This window comes from Branchiostoma belcheri, unplaced genomic scaffold (assembly GCF_001625305.1).
Source record: "Branchiostoma belcheri isolate BF01 breed outbred unplaced genomic scaffold, Haploidv18h27 scaffold96, whole genome shotgun sequence".
In the NCBI taxonomy this organism is placed as follows: Eukaryota; Metazoa; Chordata; class Leptocardii; order Amphioxiformes; family Branchiostomatidae; genus Branchiostoma; species Branchiostoma belcheri.
Window position 1 is genome coordinate 1,098,076 of NW_017804642.1, and position 15,436 is coordinate 1,113,511.

The following is a 15,436-nucleotide window of genomic DNA, read 5'->3' on the forward strand; positions in this document are numbered from 1 at the left end:
CCTCTAGCAGTTTGTGGAATTATTGCAGGTACTTGAGGAGATTTTTACATGCAATAATTTGACCGACTGCTAGAAGTCGCTTTTGATACATGGCGCGGAGGGTCATTAACCAATGTATCCTTGATGCTGATTGGTTCTCATCATGTGTACGTGTTTAAGTCGTTGAGCCTGATTGGATAATAAAGAGAAACCATTATGACGTCTGCCTCTTTGACCAAATATGGACAACAGACAACGCTATAAAGCCGCTTTACTTTTCATGTAAACAACTGAAGTTACGATGGATTTTCGGACGAACCGGACTATTTTAGGCAGTTATTTTCCCCCAGATAAGCTACTGAGTCGTAAGAACTGACTCTACAAAGAAAAGGAGCCGATTTATGAGGCTAGGGGAGGTGAAAATGCTCGGCAACCACGTATTTATTCATACGAACGCGAACAGGGGAGGGGGGGGCATTGTGTGGGGATAGCTTTCAGCACCAAGGACAGAGATAGCTTCAGTTTGAACCTTCATGACTACAAACTGAATATTAATACACCGACTGCAATATACGAATGAAATCAATTTGTGAATTTTTCAGTGTCGATCCCAATATCATATGAATGGAAACAGAGCCTCTGCCAGGCGTATAACTATGGCAGTCCCCAAGCTAGTTACGATTTTTGCCTTCCACCATGCATCTGCTTGGTTTACATTCATATGGTAATGAGATCGACACGGAAAATTCACATCTGCCAGACTGTGACCATTTCTGCAAGCGATCAGCTGATCGCAAAATCATATTTTTACGTGTAAGTTGAGAATGAAGGAAATTTGGGCAAAGGCAATAAGTAGGAATAGAAAGGACACCATACGGAGTACTATTCTCTGAAAACAAGGACGCTGAAAAATGCCAAAAGTTTCATTTTTCTAAAATTGAAAAAGCGTAAATTCATCCCCTATCACACCCTCGTTTTGAAGCACCCAACAGAAAAGGTAATTTTGCCAGATTTGGCCATTTCGCGACTTGGGAAACGCGATGGGCTCTTATGGGGGTTTTACTCCATGGATGTCTTTCCAGTTCTTGTTGTGGCCTCTCCTGACTACTTAAATATCACAGATGTATCAGGCAATAATCGTTTTAGTCAGGCATATGCTCATTTTGAGTCAACGGCTTTTATATGTGACGAAACATATATAATGTTACATATTATGTAACGTTGTCATTTCGAAGCAAAGATAGGCATTTCGAACAAATATTTTAATGAACATATTAAGGATCCTATGATAGCGGCTCCTCTAAGCAGAGTCCTTTGAACCTCCTTGGTATATCTTATATGTGAGTAGGCTAAGTCTGTAGTCTTCTGTCATTTTATCGAGGTACATGTAGAATGAACAACGCATAAAAACAACATATATGCATGTAACAGGAAAAACTAGTTTTATGTACAATGTTTTCAAATAAAATGTACAAGAGAGTATACAGTAAAACCTTCCCATATAACAGATAGCCATTATCTGTACCCTTCCAACTGACTTCAGGATCCTCTGCAATCTCCACACTACCTAGGTATTAACCTCATTTGGGTTACAGCCTAGCCTTCTTTTTCAATCCAACAAAACTACAAGGGACATTGTCCTTCTAGCTTTACAAAAATAACTTTCATTCTCAATTATTTTTTTCAGTATTGTTCGCTGAACTATATATATATAATTTCTGACTTTAGTATGTACAATTGCATCACATGGAAGCAAGTAACTACTGTATATATATAATAGCAATCTCTTTCAGCACATATCTATAGTTTTTAGTATTTTCAAAAGGGAAATGCAAAATTTATCAACATTGCAACCTACTATAACATACAGTCAACCTGTTCTTAAACAGCCCCACCTCTCTGGCAACAGTAGAACTGCAGCTTCAAGGTCCAACAATCATATAACACATTTCTTTTCCCAACTTTTACGTGCCTCTTTTGTTTTGACAACTCTAAATCTTACAGAACCATATCATGTCAACAATTTGTCAATTTCCAAAATTCTTCTTAGTGCACAAAACCCCATCATTTTCTTTTCCAGTATACTAAATCCAAACACGGCAGTTCAATTTCACTTGACCATTGGCATCTTTTGATACATTAGAAAACATAACATTTCTTTTCCTCTTACTCTAATGCAGCATTAATCACTTTGCAGAGAATGCTGAAGTCAGTGACACTTTGGTTAACATGTTACTCCTGGCATCAAAACCTCATTGCACCAGATCTTCTAAACAAGACAGCAAAAACAGTTCAACATTCGCAAGGCCAACAACTTTTCAACAAAACGAGACATCATAATTGTACAATTCAACCATTGCCAATGGACAAAAGAGAATCCATCTCAAAAGTTACTGAACTGTCATTCTGTCCTGGTTATAAGATCATGTGATCATTTTTGGTACTGACAACCTTACTTTTTATTAGGAACAATCAAAACTAGTATAGATGTACCAGAATTTCTCAAAAGACCTGAGAACTGTTTTTCATTAAAGTCAAGCATTCTAGTTTTAATCTTATAGTTTTCGTGAAATATTCTTCATGATGTGTTAATATGGAATAATGGAACATCCAACTTTTTCATTCAGGCCTGATGAGAAATAATGGTACATCCCGGCTTAACCAAAATCTCGTTGTGCACATTTTTGCATACACGCTCATATAAGGCTCCCCTGTACAAGGTTCTGCTTTGACAGTCTGTGGGAGGGACAATTTCAAAAAGTTGTATCATTTCTCCAGTTTTGATAACAATGTCAGACTCACATATTGTTCAACATTTTACCACAACTACAATGTAGTCTTGCATTTAGACTTCAACATTTGTGAAAATGTGTGGGGAGACATTGGTAATACATATCAAAATGATGACAGAGTTCAATCAACGACTCATAGCTACACCTAGGCTACCAGCAGATGCAATATTTGTATGTAGAATAGTTCAGAGAAATGTTTTTATAATCTTCCACATTTTTGCTATACATTGCCTGAAATCATCCTGAACCATGTACAGGTGACATAGTGACACAGTCATATCATAGAAATTTAGACCAGATAATGAAGCATACAAAACATGACCCACAGACCTTCAAAGCAAACTGAAAGACATCCTGGTTAAACAACTCATAAATCTTCTCTTCTTTACATCTCCATAATCCATATGCCTCTTTTTGCACATTTGCATATGTGCCGTGTTTACACTATTTTGTTTATGTACACAGTAATAGTCATATAATAAAGACAGCTGTACACTTTGCAGAGCTCTATTTGGTTCATAACCACTGTGTCATCTATGGACACATCCATACGTATACTTCATCCTACTAAAACAATACAAACTTTGAAGACAATGACAACAACATCTACTAAACTTGTCTTTGCACCATAGTTTGACACAATGCAATGGTTTGCTTGAGTATCTTCCGGGGAGTTTAAATGAAAGCTTGTTGGTACTAAACACTATACTAAATATTGTGTGAGTGGCAAAGAAAGGAAGTTTTGGGGGACTACAAAATCACCATGCTGAGATATAGAAAACAAAACATTGTTCACATGCATATTTCACAGTAGATTGTGAGATCACAGAATACAGAAATGTGAAAATTTCCATCAAAATTAGAATATGAAATGTCAGTGCATTAGGCTTATATGAAATGTTAGCAAGAAAATAAACAAATCTGTGTGAGTATCAATTTTAAGGGCATCTAAACCATGGATTGGCATTTTACAGATATTCTAGTAGCACCATGCATGCATGGAATACAAACACTACTCTAGACAAAACCACATTGTGTGAACTATGTAGCACTCCTCAACTTGTTTGTACAAAGTCTGCCTATCTAAATCTTTGCTGCCATCTGAAAACATACATTTTAACACAACCGTGGACAGGTTGTGATGCGTTAGTCAGTACAGACCTCCTGAACAAAAAACACAAAGATAATCTAAGTGCTTCAACTTCACTATGATTGGTGGCTAAGTTTGTTACATGAAGGGTTTGTCTTTAAGACTATAAAACTTTATTTTGATTGGTTCACACAACCATACATGTACTTGTGCTGTAGGAACAATGTAGTTATAAACTATGTGACTTAGTCCTCAAGTCTAGATTGCTCCCAAACTACAGTTAAACCTTCCCGAAGCATTTAAAGACGACAGAACAACTTCTTTTCTACGAGGTCTTCATTGACCAACACATGATATGTTCATGTACTCCACATAAGACCAGCCTCTGCTCCAAGTTAGATTGTCATTGTGCTAGCTCCTAGCAGTTCTCGACAGACTACGCTATATCTTCAGCGAATCTACCGTAGTATTAATGTTTAATGAATATTTGTGCCTCACAGTGTCACAGTCAAGAGTAGGTAGTAAACTTTATTATAATCACTGTAAGTTGTGTATCTCATGTTCTTCTGTTTCCGGTCGTAGGTGGTTTAAACTGGTTCCGTCTGGTGTTGATTATTCGCCGGGAGGGGTGGAGGGTTGCGTGTTTGGCGAGTTTGTTCGCTCCGACACGGGCTGCGAGGTAATCGTTGCGTCCGGGCGCAAGGGCATCAACCCTGTAAGTAAGGTACATACTGAGTCAAAACCTGCTACAAGTATACCGTGTATGACATTTCAATGATTTATTTTGATAGCCTAGGAAAATCTTTAAATATAGGAATACACTGTAGGAAAGGTCTAAGAAACACATACATAGACAAAAAAGGGTCCCGTTCCACTCTGTGCAGAGCATAGGGGTGGTGCCCATCTCCATTCCTGTAGCCCTTGGGCTACAAAGTTGTGCAAGCACTTCAGCAGGGGGCTAGCCCGGTAGTAGTGTTGTGTGTTTGACCTTCCCACACTCTCTCTATGAATGCTAAGCAGAGAAAGCAGTATGTACCATTTTTAAAGTCTTTGGTATGACCCGGACGGGGTTTGAACTCACAACTTCCCGGTTACAAATAGAGCACCCGATTGAGCTATTGCAGGAGTACAATGGAAGAAAAATCTGAGAAATATTTTAAACAAACTTAAGATGGAAGTTTCAGGTGGCCTTACCTGCAGGTTTGAGGACCAGGAACTTGAGTATATCCGAGAGTGAGACCACTCCCACCACACAGTCATCTGTGTCCACCACTACCAGTCTGTGTACCTACAGGGGGCAATACAAACATTACAGTTATGTCTAACACAAAATAACGTTAAACTAGAAAGGCCAATATTTGCTCTGGAGCGAATACAGCGATGGGTTCACCACATTTTACCACATGGCAGGGAAAGAATGAGAAACACAAGGGAAAACAATGATTACATTGATATAACTATAATATGAAGTAACATACAACTAAAACAACAGTTGGATAGCTATTCCCTACTTTATTGGTTAGGATTTTTAATTGCATAATGCAAACTGTTGATTTTCAAAATAAAATAAAAACGTTCATGCCCCGCATTCCAATGCTGGAGCAGAAAAGCTTGAAATACCTACCAAAACACTTGAATAAAGACATACTGTCAGTATGGAAATGCTCTGTGCAGGTGTTAATCAAGTTAAATCCCAACAGCCAATCAGCAAGAAATGCTCTGTGCAGGTGGAAATGCTCTGTGCGGGTGTTAATCAAGTTAAATCCCAACAGCCAATCAGCAAGAAGTATAGAGGAAAGCTGCATGCCTATTGGTTGATGCCCTGCATTCCATTGTGATGACTCATGCCCAGACGTGGTAAACAAGGCACACTAACACAGTAATACATTTGCTATAACACAGCCAAAAAACTCAAATAAAACCATTCTAAAAGCCTGTATCATAAAAATTTAAAAAACGCCTAGGGGTATTTGCCCACTGTACCTCCATACCAAATTTCAGGACCTTAGGCCCTAAAATGAAGAAGCTGAATCCATTTAAAGATATGGCAGGAGGAGAAGGAGGAGAAGGAGGAGGAGAAGAAACATCAGAAAAAGCAATATGGGTTCACCACCACTTCGTGGTGTGGTGAACCCATAAAAAGTCATGGATCTGATGGGTTGAAACCATGTATCTCAAATGATAAGACTGGTACAGGAAAAACTTATTGTTGGACATGGTAGCCATGGCAGAAAGCAAAGAGATCCTATATGTATATGTGCTTTATCTTTGATTAACTTTTGATGACATACTGTCATTTTTTTCAAAGATGCATTGCTGTCAATTTACGAGCAATTAAATTTCGAGCTGTTAAAACTTGTTCATACTGTCAGTCCATATTTTTCCTTCAAATAACACGTGTACAGAACTGGGTAGTTTGAATCTATGTGCCCTAACTGTGATGACTAACTGTGATGACTAAACAGTATAGCCTTGCCAGCACTCTGGAAGAAGATGAAATCCCATGTCAGAAAAGATATCTTCTTCAAAGGGCGGAATTCTGATGAAAGGTACAGTGCATTCTGACGTGTTAGCTTTGCCCACCTCTGCCTTGACCACCCTGTCACAGATGGTGTCCAGAGTCTCCGTCTTCAGACAGCGGTGCACGCCCTCGAACCCCTGGCTCCGGTGCTGCAGCGCCTGCCGGATCGTGATGTCCAGGTTGTTGTACGTCTTCTCAGCTGCCAGATTCTACAACCAATAAACAGCCTTGTACCTGTATCTGTATAACCGCCCTTCTGTGCAACACACCAGCCTCACAGGCACACGGCGCGGCGGCAGCTGTCTACACTACACCAAACAACTTGTTACACCTAAACTTTGAACATCTAACTCTAAACATTGTTTAACGATATCTAATGATAATGGCCCTACTGTACTTGGTGACAGCGAGTTCCACTCTGCGATAGTTCTAGGAAGGAATGAGTTATTGAATCCTTGGTTGATAACTCCGGTACTTGAAGGCATCACTATTTCATGTTCTTTTCTGAGCTGGTATTAGGTACTTAGTCCTTGCAGCATACGTTGATGAAGGTTTGACATCCAGGTAAACAATATTCAAAGACAAGTCAAACTCTACTACTCGATAAATAAGGGAGATAACTTTTGGATGTTTCGAGTGACATCTGTCACTCTTCTTCAGAACTTTTCATTCATATAGTGATGCTGAAGAAGAGTGACGGATGTCAATCAAACTGTCTGGAAGTTATCTCCGTTATTTATCACGTAGTAGAGTTTGATTTGTCTTTGAACCATAAACATATGCTGCAGGCAACAACCTCATATGACACCTAACCATTTTCATGAAATAGAAATCATTTATCCTAGCCTTTCTTGCTATAGACTGAATCATCCATCATGCATGTGTCTATTTTCGTAACTCTGCAGACTATTGTTAAAACACAATCATTGCAATTTCTAAAAAAGACTAATACTTGCAGTATATGTCTATGAAGAAACACTTTTTTTAACAGTTAACATCTACTTAAAAAAAGATGATACTTACAATTGCATCAAACTTGGCATAGATGTCCACAACTTTCCCTGCAGGATAAAACGCAAGTATTGTACTGTTGCTCTGATCTGTTTCCCTTCTCATAAGGTAGACAATATACATACAGGAAATGTAATATAGGAAAGAGCATGAGGAGCAGTTTAATATAATATCTTGCTAAGTGTTAGTCACCAGCAGAAAAAGAATAGCACATTAAGCTATGCAGATGTGAGGAATGAAAGATATTCTATGATGTTCCAAGAATTGAGTTTGTCACATAGTTGAAGAGGCTTTTTGTCCTTTTTTGGCCAAACAAAAGTGTCCACTTCAACAGTGACAAGGCTACGTCTTGGGGTCATTCTACAGAAAGAAAAGGATGAGTGGAAAGAGAGAAATAAAAAGGGGTGAGAAAGAAAACGCACCATTGTCATCAACCACGGGTAGAGCAGACACCCTCCGCTGTACAAAGATATGCAGGGCCTGGATTAGGGGGATGTCAGCAGGGGCCTGTCAGGAGCAAAAGGGTGGAAAAATCAGGAGATAATCTACCAAACCACGTGGGGAGGGGGGCATGTCTTACCGTCACTATCTACAACCGGGAGGGCAGACACTCGCCTTTCCACAAAGATGTGAAGAGCATGGATTAGGTGGGTTTCCGGCGATGCCTACAGAAGTGACAAAATTACAGCAAGAAATTTCACCCACAATTCAATCAAACACGAGTGTTTTCCCTGGAATTTTTGGCTGGAATGGTGGCCATTGATGAAAGGAGTCTTCATTTTGATAATGAATATGACAGTGCCAATAGGAATATCATTTTTGAGGCATGGCTATATGTACCTTAGTACATGTATAGGCACCATACCAACTTGAAGGTTGGTAAGGAAAACACTGATCATCAGTGATGACAATACATATGGATTGTGTTCAGTTACCGATAGTAAATTTTGTATTGTACATGACCAACATTATTAGGGCTAGCATGCATGACAACATTGGATATTACTTTCTTAAAATCTGTATGATTTTCACATATTCCTAAAACTCATACCAGTAGTTTGCATGCACACATACACTAGCACATACATATGCACAAAACAACCAGAAAAAATATAAACAACCAGACACTAATAACACATCCACAGTAAAGCACTCACAGTTGCTATGTTGGAATAGGTCCCGATGCCCAGCTCCTCTAGAGTATTGTTCATGTAGTCTGGTTTGGGGATGTCTTTTAGCTGTAAGGTGGCCACAACAAATACTACATGTAGTATATTATTAAAATATCATATGAAAACCTTCTTATACAGGCTTTTGACTAAGTAATGGACTATCTAAAAAATGTAAGTACATATATTTATTGGAATGCACTTACTGTAACAGACATGTATTTGTTTGAGAGCCATTTCGCAAAACAAATGCCCTGATTAAGTGCTGGTATGTGACTCTAGCAGATAAACCGAGGTTGTAGTATGTAGAAGTGTACTTACATACAACCAGAGGAACTTGAGTATCCTCTTGTGAGTGAGGACGTAGATTGCATTGCCCGTGGTCTCGTCTATGACAGGAAGACGATGGATCTTGCACCCGATCAGTCTCTTAATGCCTTCAAACAACCTGCACATTTAAATAAAGGAAAATAACCTTGTTTTCTACATCTTGGTGCAGTTGTAAAAAAAAATTTAAAAACATTAATTTGTTTTTATTGACAATTTGTACATGGAGAAGGTCTTGTGTTATTAAAAGAAAAAAAAGGAAGAAACTAGAAAGGTGACATTTGCAAGGCTTAATGCATAAAATTTAAGTTTGCATATGCTCTGCTCTGTTCATTCTTACTCAAACACATTCATATACATGTATGGTCAGAAAGACGTCTACCATTAAATCCCTCCTGCTGTAAAATTGCAACATGATGTAACAAAACACCAGTTACCCTGGCAATAGATGTCTGGTTCTTGTCATTGACCTTATTTGGTTTGGAGAAGAAGAAGAGGAAACAGAGCAAAAACAATATATTTTCCTTCGGTAAACATAATAAAAAGGTACTAGTACTAGTACATACGTTTCATCTGGGTCTATGCTGACAAGTGGCCGGTTGGTCAGTCCTAGCACCTCTGTAGAAAAAGAAAGGGCAAAAGATGTTAAATCTAGCCAGGAATGTTTTAAGTACAGTAGCTATTTTAGCCTTGCCTCCATCTTAAGCCGAAAACACTTCCTTTTCAAGCAGGTGTTTGCTTGCTGTGCTACATCTGCAGTTTGAGCCAATCTTGATAGGAGGCATCACAAGACAGTCAAGGCACAACATGCACAGAATACATTATTTAGTGCACTGGAATTCAGCTGCAGTTTATCGAGCCAATGTGTAAAGTCAAACCAAGGTCATCAGTTGAGAGAAAGCAGAAGGAATCAATTTGGTATCCTTGTTGTGTATTGATTGGATTTCAAGCTGTGTACTGACTACATTTTTTCTTCATAGCTACAGCAAAAGTCCTTGGGAGTTGTGTTTTGTTACCATGGCAACCTTCCTTGCCCTGCCCTCACATCTCCATGTGTTCTGTTACCATGACAACTGGACCTGCCCTGCCCTCACTTCTCCATGTGTTCTGTTACCATGACAACTGGACCTGCCCCACCCTCACGTCTCCATGTGTTCTGTTACCATGACAACTGGACCTGCCCCACCCTTACTTCTTCATGTGTTCTGTTACCATGACAACTGGACCAGCCCCGCCCTTACTTCTCCATGTGTTCTGTTACCATGACAACAGGACCTGCCCCGCCCTTACCTCTCCATGTGGCGATCTTGTGTTCCTCCAGTTCATCCATCTGGACCAGTGGAGACTTGTAGTACTTTTGTAACACATTGATGAAGTCCGTGATTGTCAACATTCCTGAATAAAAAAAAAAAGAGGTTCATCAAAATTAATGACAAGAAATTTAGAAACTCTCTTTGTATTAATCTTCAGTGAGACTGATTTGATTTTGGTCTCCTGTCCTGTTACTGATGTTATATTTCGGCAAAAAATTTAGGCAAAGTAAATCGATCAGGACGACACTTACCTACAAAGTTCTGAGTTCTACTATCCCACAGTGGAGCAGCCCTTATACCTAACAAAGAAAGAAAAAAAGAAAACTGTCAAGATCAAGATTACCACACCACATACTTTTGTTACAATTGTCCTACATGTATGCCATACTAGGGGATTAAAGCTTCGATTTTGCACACTACGCAAACCACAATTACATTGTAGAATACAGAGGATGAGGGATACATAATCATAAGTAAGGTTCTTGGGGGAATAGTCGAGATCTGTACAATTATCCTTGAAATACTGTATCTTATAAAGGTTAGGGACATTTGAAAGTCATTTCAAGGACCAATTGTGGTTTGTGTGCAGTATTTAAGCAATGCTTCTTGCACTGAAGCTTAACAAGTCAATTAGCTGTAACGATCCATGACTGTAGATAAACGTATCCTCTAGCAAGTTAACATCAGTATCCCTTATCTATGGCCTTAAGATATGTGCATAAACGTATGTGGATGTGTACATGTACATGTATATGCAGTTAGTCAACACATATGAAACATTTAGCACAGTAAAAACTGTGTAAGGCCATTGTAGGTTCTATGACACAGAAAAAAGGACATCATTTTGTATTCCTCTCACAGTCATGCACTGATCTTGGAAAGGTTATTAGTTTGTCTTCGACTCTTCCTTGGGCCTGCATCCAATCTTCCCTTGAAGTGCACTTAGGGGCTGGCACACAACCAAGCCATTAACTTGGGGGAGGAGCAAAAATTAGATGTGGAAGGAGAGATGATCACAATTTCCTTCAGATCAATACGCATAGTTTGCACAATTCCTTTTTCCATATGTCACTGTCCTTTTTTTTCTGTCAACAAGCAATTTTTATAGAAAAATAATCATGATGAAGATATTTTTCTAACCTTTCATCTTCCTGTAGCCATCTTCTACAAGTATTTCATTATAAGTTTTGACAGTGCATGTGCTGCTAATGTGATCAAAGCATCAGAGTTCTAGTCAGATTGATTTTTTCCCCGTCATCTCAATTTTGTTTCCCGTAACAGCACATCAAAGGTGCTCCAGAGGCACGGCAATCTTTTGAAATCTTGACGCTCTGAAATGCTATTTTCTGCATTCTGAGCGGGGACAAATTTTGCTGTTAGACTAAGCTTTAATAGTTTGATGACAGATTCTCTTTCCATCATATCTTTACACACTATTTTTCGTCCATCAAAGATGAAAGAGTGGGCAAAATTTTTGCCTGTCGTGATCATCAAAATTCTGTCAAATAACAGAAAGACGGACACTGGCTAGAACACTGCAAAGCATTTTACTATATTGCATGGCCCACACATGTAGGTTGTATATTGTATAAACAAGCTGCTTGAGGTACATGTACAATCCTCCAGTACAGGCTGTACATTAACGACATTGACGTCAGAGACTCTAGGGCAAAGCCAAGACAACGAGTCAAGTTCCCAGGGGCTATGGAATTAAAACATTTACGGCACTACTGAGGCTTTACGCTATATGTTTTGAAGGCAGAAAGCCTACATCAGAGCGAAGGGCTAATGTTAATCTTCCGGGGCTATGGCATGAAACAGGCTGTGCCCACAGCTAAAGCTGTAAGTATGACATCAGAGGGTCGAAGGCTAGTCTCTACCAGACTCCTTTGCAGGCTGAATATACAGTATAGTAGATATCGGCCTATAAGGGGATACAATTGTCCAGGGGAGTTAGCCGGCCATAGAACCAGTTTGCTGTACGCTGGCTAACTAACCTGGCCAATTATATCCCCGTTTAGACCGATTTTCTACTATTCAGCCTGTAAAGGAGTCTGGTGGAGACCAGTCCAAGGCAGTGCCTAATGAAGGTTGACATTAGAAAACATAAAATTTCAACATACAACAGCTTTGAGTTGTATTCCTCTAAATTCTCTTCATACATGTAAGACCCATTTCAGGTTGGATAATTAAAATCAAGTTTTGTAATTACATTTTTGTACATGTAACAAAAGGCTTTACCCACTTCAAATCACAGACCCAAGAAATATTACCATGCTGACTACAGCAGCAGTTATGCATATATCATAGCATAATTGGTATCACTTCTACCCAGCTACTACATGTATCATTAATCAAAATGAGTAATACCCATGCATGAGGGAACTTACCATTGTACACTAGCGCAAAGAAGGCTTTCTTCACCTATAAAATAAATAAGTACTATGTTATTTTAGTGTGATGGGCAAAACATAGCTGAATCTATGACAAGTTATATAATAATTTTATGTTAATTTCATATCAATTTTGTATTACATAAGTTTCAGGGCATTATTTCTGTTTTCTGTAATACATGTATGTGATTCATAATATTTAGAATCATACTAATATATTATTCTAGCCTGCAACGTCGTAAGTCGTTAATGTGCATTCTGAAAATTCACACAAATATTTCTAGAAACTTAAGGTGGGTATTTTAAACAGGAATATCATAAATAATGACTTACTCTGATGATGACTCTACCATGTCTATGATGATGGAAAATTGTACTTCAAGCACACATGGTTTTAAGATAAGCTTTTCCATTGGACATGCACTATTTGTCACATACAGTGTTTACGTACCAGTAGCTGTGTGTCAAACACAACTAGTTTGGAGCTCGTTGGGATGATGTCATATATATGGTGTGACTTCATGAAATTAGTATACACAGCATCATCTGAAACATAAAAACAGCCATCTTTAAGAGCTATATACATACATTTATGTCCTACCTGGGCCGCGATTACGTTCGATACGGGTGTTCCGGCCTGTGTGATAACTAGCGGTACGGCCCAAATGTTCCATAGAACGATTTGAACGTGTTTTGGCCTTACCGCGTGCACTGATTTCGAAATTCAAATACAAAATTCGGACGTTTGAATTGATGTTGCATTTTCTGGGTTTAGGGACACCAAATTTTTGCTCATCTTGCATTGAAAGGCGCGTTTTCTTGGGTGGGTATGACATAAATAAAATACAACACGGTGTATTCCGCATCGCCCTCGGTCCCGGCCCTCCCGCGCGTCATCCGACGCGCAGTCGGGCTGGTACCTCGGGCGATACAGAATACCCCGTGTTGTATTCTATATATACATGCATATCTATAACGATAACAATATAGTATGCAGTGGATTCATTCCTCAAGCTATTACCGACATCTCACACACGGCAGTCGTCCCTCAGTAAGACATCTGGAGCTGCACAGTTCCCGTTTAGAACTTTTATTCATCATTCCACGACTGGTTTTGCCCTGTGGTCTTGTTCTAGATGTCAGTTAGCTTGAGAAATAATTCCACTCTACTATATATTCTATATGATAAGAATATATTATGTTTGAACTTAACATGACAGAACTAAACCTGTACAGAGAGTTTTTATTGCAAAATGGCTCCATCTACTGTATATGAAAATGTTACAAAAGACGATCTTTTTAGTGCATTCCTACTTAAAAGAGTCACTTGGTAGATTACTACATCTAACTGTGTTTTCAAATCTGACGTAATCTTCCGCAACAAAGTTTTCTGCAATATCTGGGCCTGTCTGTACTCATAGTAATATTCTTAATTGTTGTTATTATGTGTGTTTCTATTTGTATGTTTTTTTTAATTATATGGGCCATGGATTACTGAAATAAAGAATAAATAAATAAAGTAAGATATTCACTAATAACAACAGCTATCCACTGTATGTATTCAGTGTTCAGTGTGTGGAAAATATACCCAGTAAATCATGTACTGAGCTGAGCAGAGGTACAATGTATACAATGTTCTCACCTCCTTCTATGGGTGGTGGTGCTTGCTGCATCTTCATAGCTAGTGGATCTGAACTCTGGATCTGAAACAACACAGAGACAAATGTTTATTGAAACAAAACATAAAGCAACAGGATATGACGTTGGCCTTTTGCCATTTTGTTCGTATAGATTGGAAGAACCTCTAGATCTTTACCTATACAACATGTAGTCTTTACATGAATTTTTATCTTGTAGGAGGAAATGTTACAATGTAACCCTTCTCAGTATCATCTCAACTACGGTTCCCATGAAAATAGGGAAAAAAGCAAACAGACATGAAATGTATTGGTAAACTGTCAGTTGTTTAACGCTGTACAGTCAATATTGATTTAACCAAGCAGTGCCTGAAAATATCATGACGCCATATTTGATGAGTGTTTCACTGGATTTCCTACCTGAGAAGACCACCAGGGCCAGTAATTCTACTGTCAGACGAAAATGCAAGGACATGCAATCCGAGTCAACTCTAAACGACCCCCAATAAAATTAGACATATTTACGACCAGGATATATGGACGTTCTTTCATATACATAATGAATTATCTTTTAGATACAATATCACCTGACCTTATATTCGAGTTCAGCTACACTATCGGCCCCAACCTAATATCAGAAACAGGTTTTCATCCTAATAATATATATCAGAATATGTTGAATACTTCAAACATATGGATACTGAATATACTGGATATGACAAAATATTTCAAGGCAATACCTGACCAAACGGGAAAACAGTTGACCGTGACCAATATTGGAAGCAGTGAGCCTGTATCAAAGGCTCACACCTCTCACCTTACTTGATTACCAATTACCAATTATGTATAGGCAATCTTGTTTCTGCTAGGCCCAAGGGAAAATCTTTCAGTTGAACATTCATCCATGAAATATTTATTAGCTATCGGGATAGCATGTCTGGCATTAGAAATACATTAATATTTCTACTAACCAAACAGCATCCTACTAGGGTGTTTTAGCAGCACAAAAACATTATTGTGCGGGACCCCAATTTAGAATTCATATAAAATACCAAATGACCAACGGTTCTGTCCATTTTGTCCAAACATGATTGAAAATGAGCACCATTTTATAATGGATTGTACACTATACAATGATAAGCGCCTATTGCTGTTCACCTTTCTTTCCGCTTGTTCAATTGATTTCAATACGTTAGATGCTATA

At 38.6% G+C, this 15,436-nt stretch overlaps 1 protein-coding gene across 9 annotated transcripts in view; it reads right to left on the minus strand.

Moving 5' to 3' along the window:
* Positions 1-1,404: 1,404 nt before the first annotated feature.
* The window catches only part of LOC109461813 (5'-AMP-activated protein kinase subunit gamma-1-like), a 70,135-nt gene continuing 56,103 nt past the window's right edge, over positions 1,405-15,436 (minus strand). For 8 of the 9 annotated variants that reach the window (XM_019758267.1, XM_019758263.1, XM_019758265.1 and 5 more), the window contains 13 exons: positions 14,238-14,298; positions 13,047-13,141; positions 12,593-12,626; positions 10,454-10,501; positions 10,180-10,284; positions 9,456-9,507; positions 8,884-9,010; positions 8,551-8,631; positions 7,816-7,900; positions 7,406-7,443; positions 6,445-6,591; positions 5,056-5,149; positions 1,405-4,574 (listed from right to left, as the gene is read on the minus strand). In XM_019758267.1, coding sequence (XP_019613826.1) covers positions 4,474-4,574; positions 5,056-5,149; positions 6,445-6,591; positions 7,406-7,443; positions 7,816-7,900; positions 8,551-8,631; positions 8,884-9,010; positions 9,456-9,507; positions 10,180-10,284; positions 10,454-10,501; positions 12,593-12,626; positions 13,047-13,141; positions 14,238-14,298 — 1,068 coding nt within the window. In that variant the 3' untranslated portion in view covers positions 1,405-4,473. Of the gene's footprint in view, positions 4,575-5,055; positions 5,150-6,444; positions 6,592-7,405; positions 7,444-7,815; positions 7,901-7,973; positions 8,059-8,550; positions 8,632-8,883; positions 9,011-9,455; positions 9,508-10,179; positions 10,285-10,453; positions 10,502-12,592; positions 12,627-13,046; positions 13,142-14,237; positions 14,299-15,436 lie in introns of all 9 variants that reach the window. The other variant, XM_019758261.1, reaches the window with a different exon arrangement.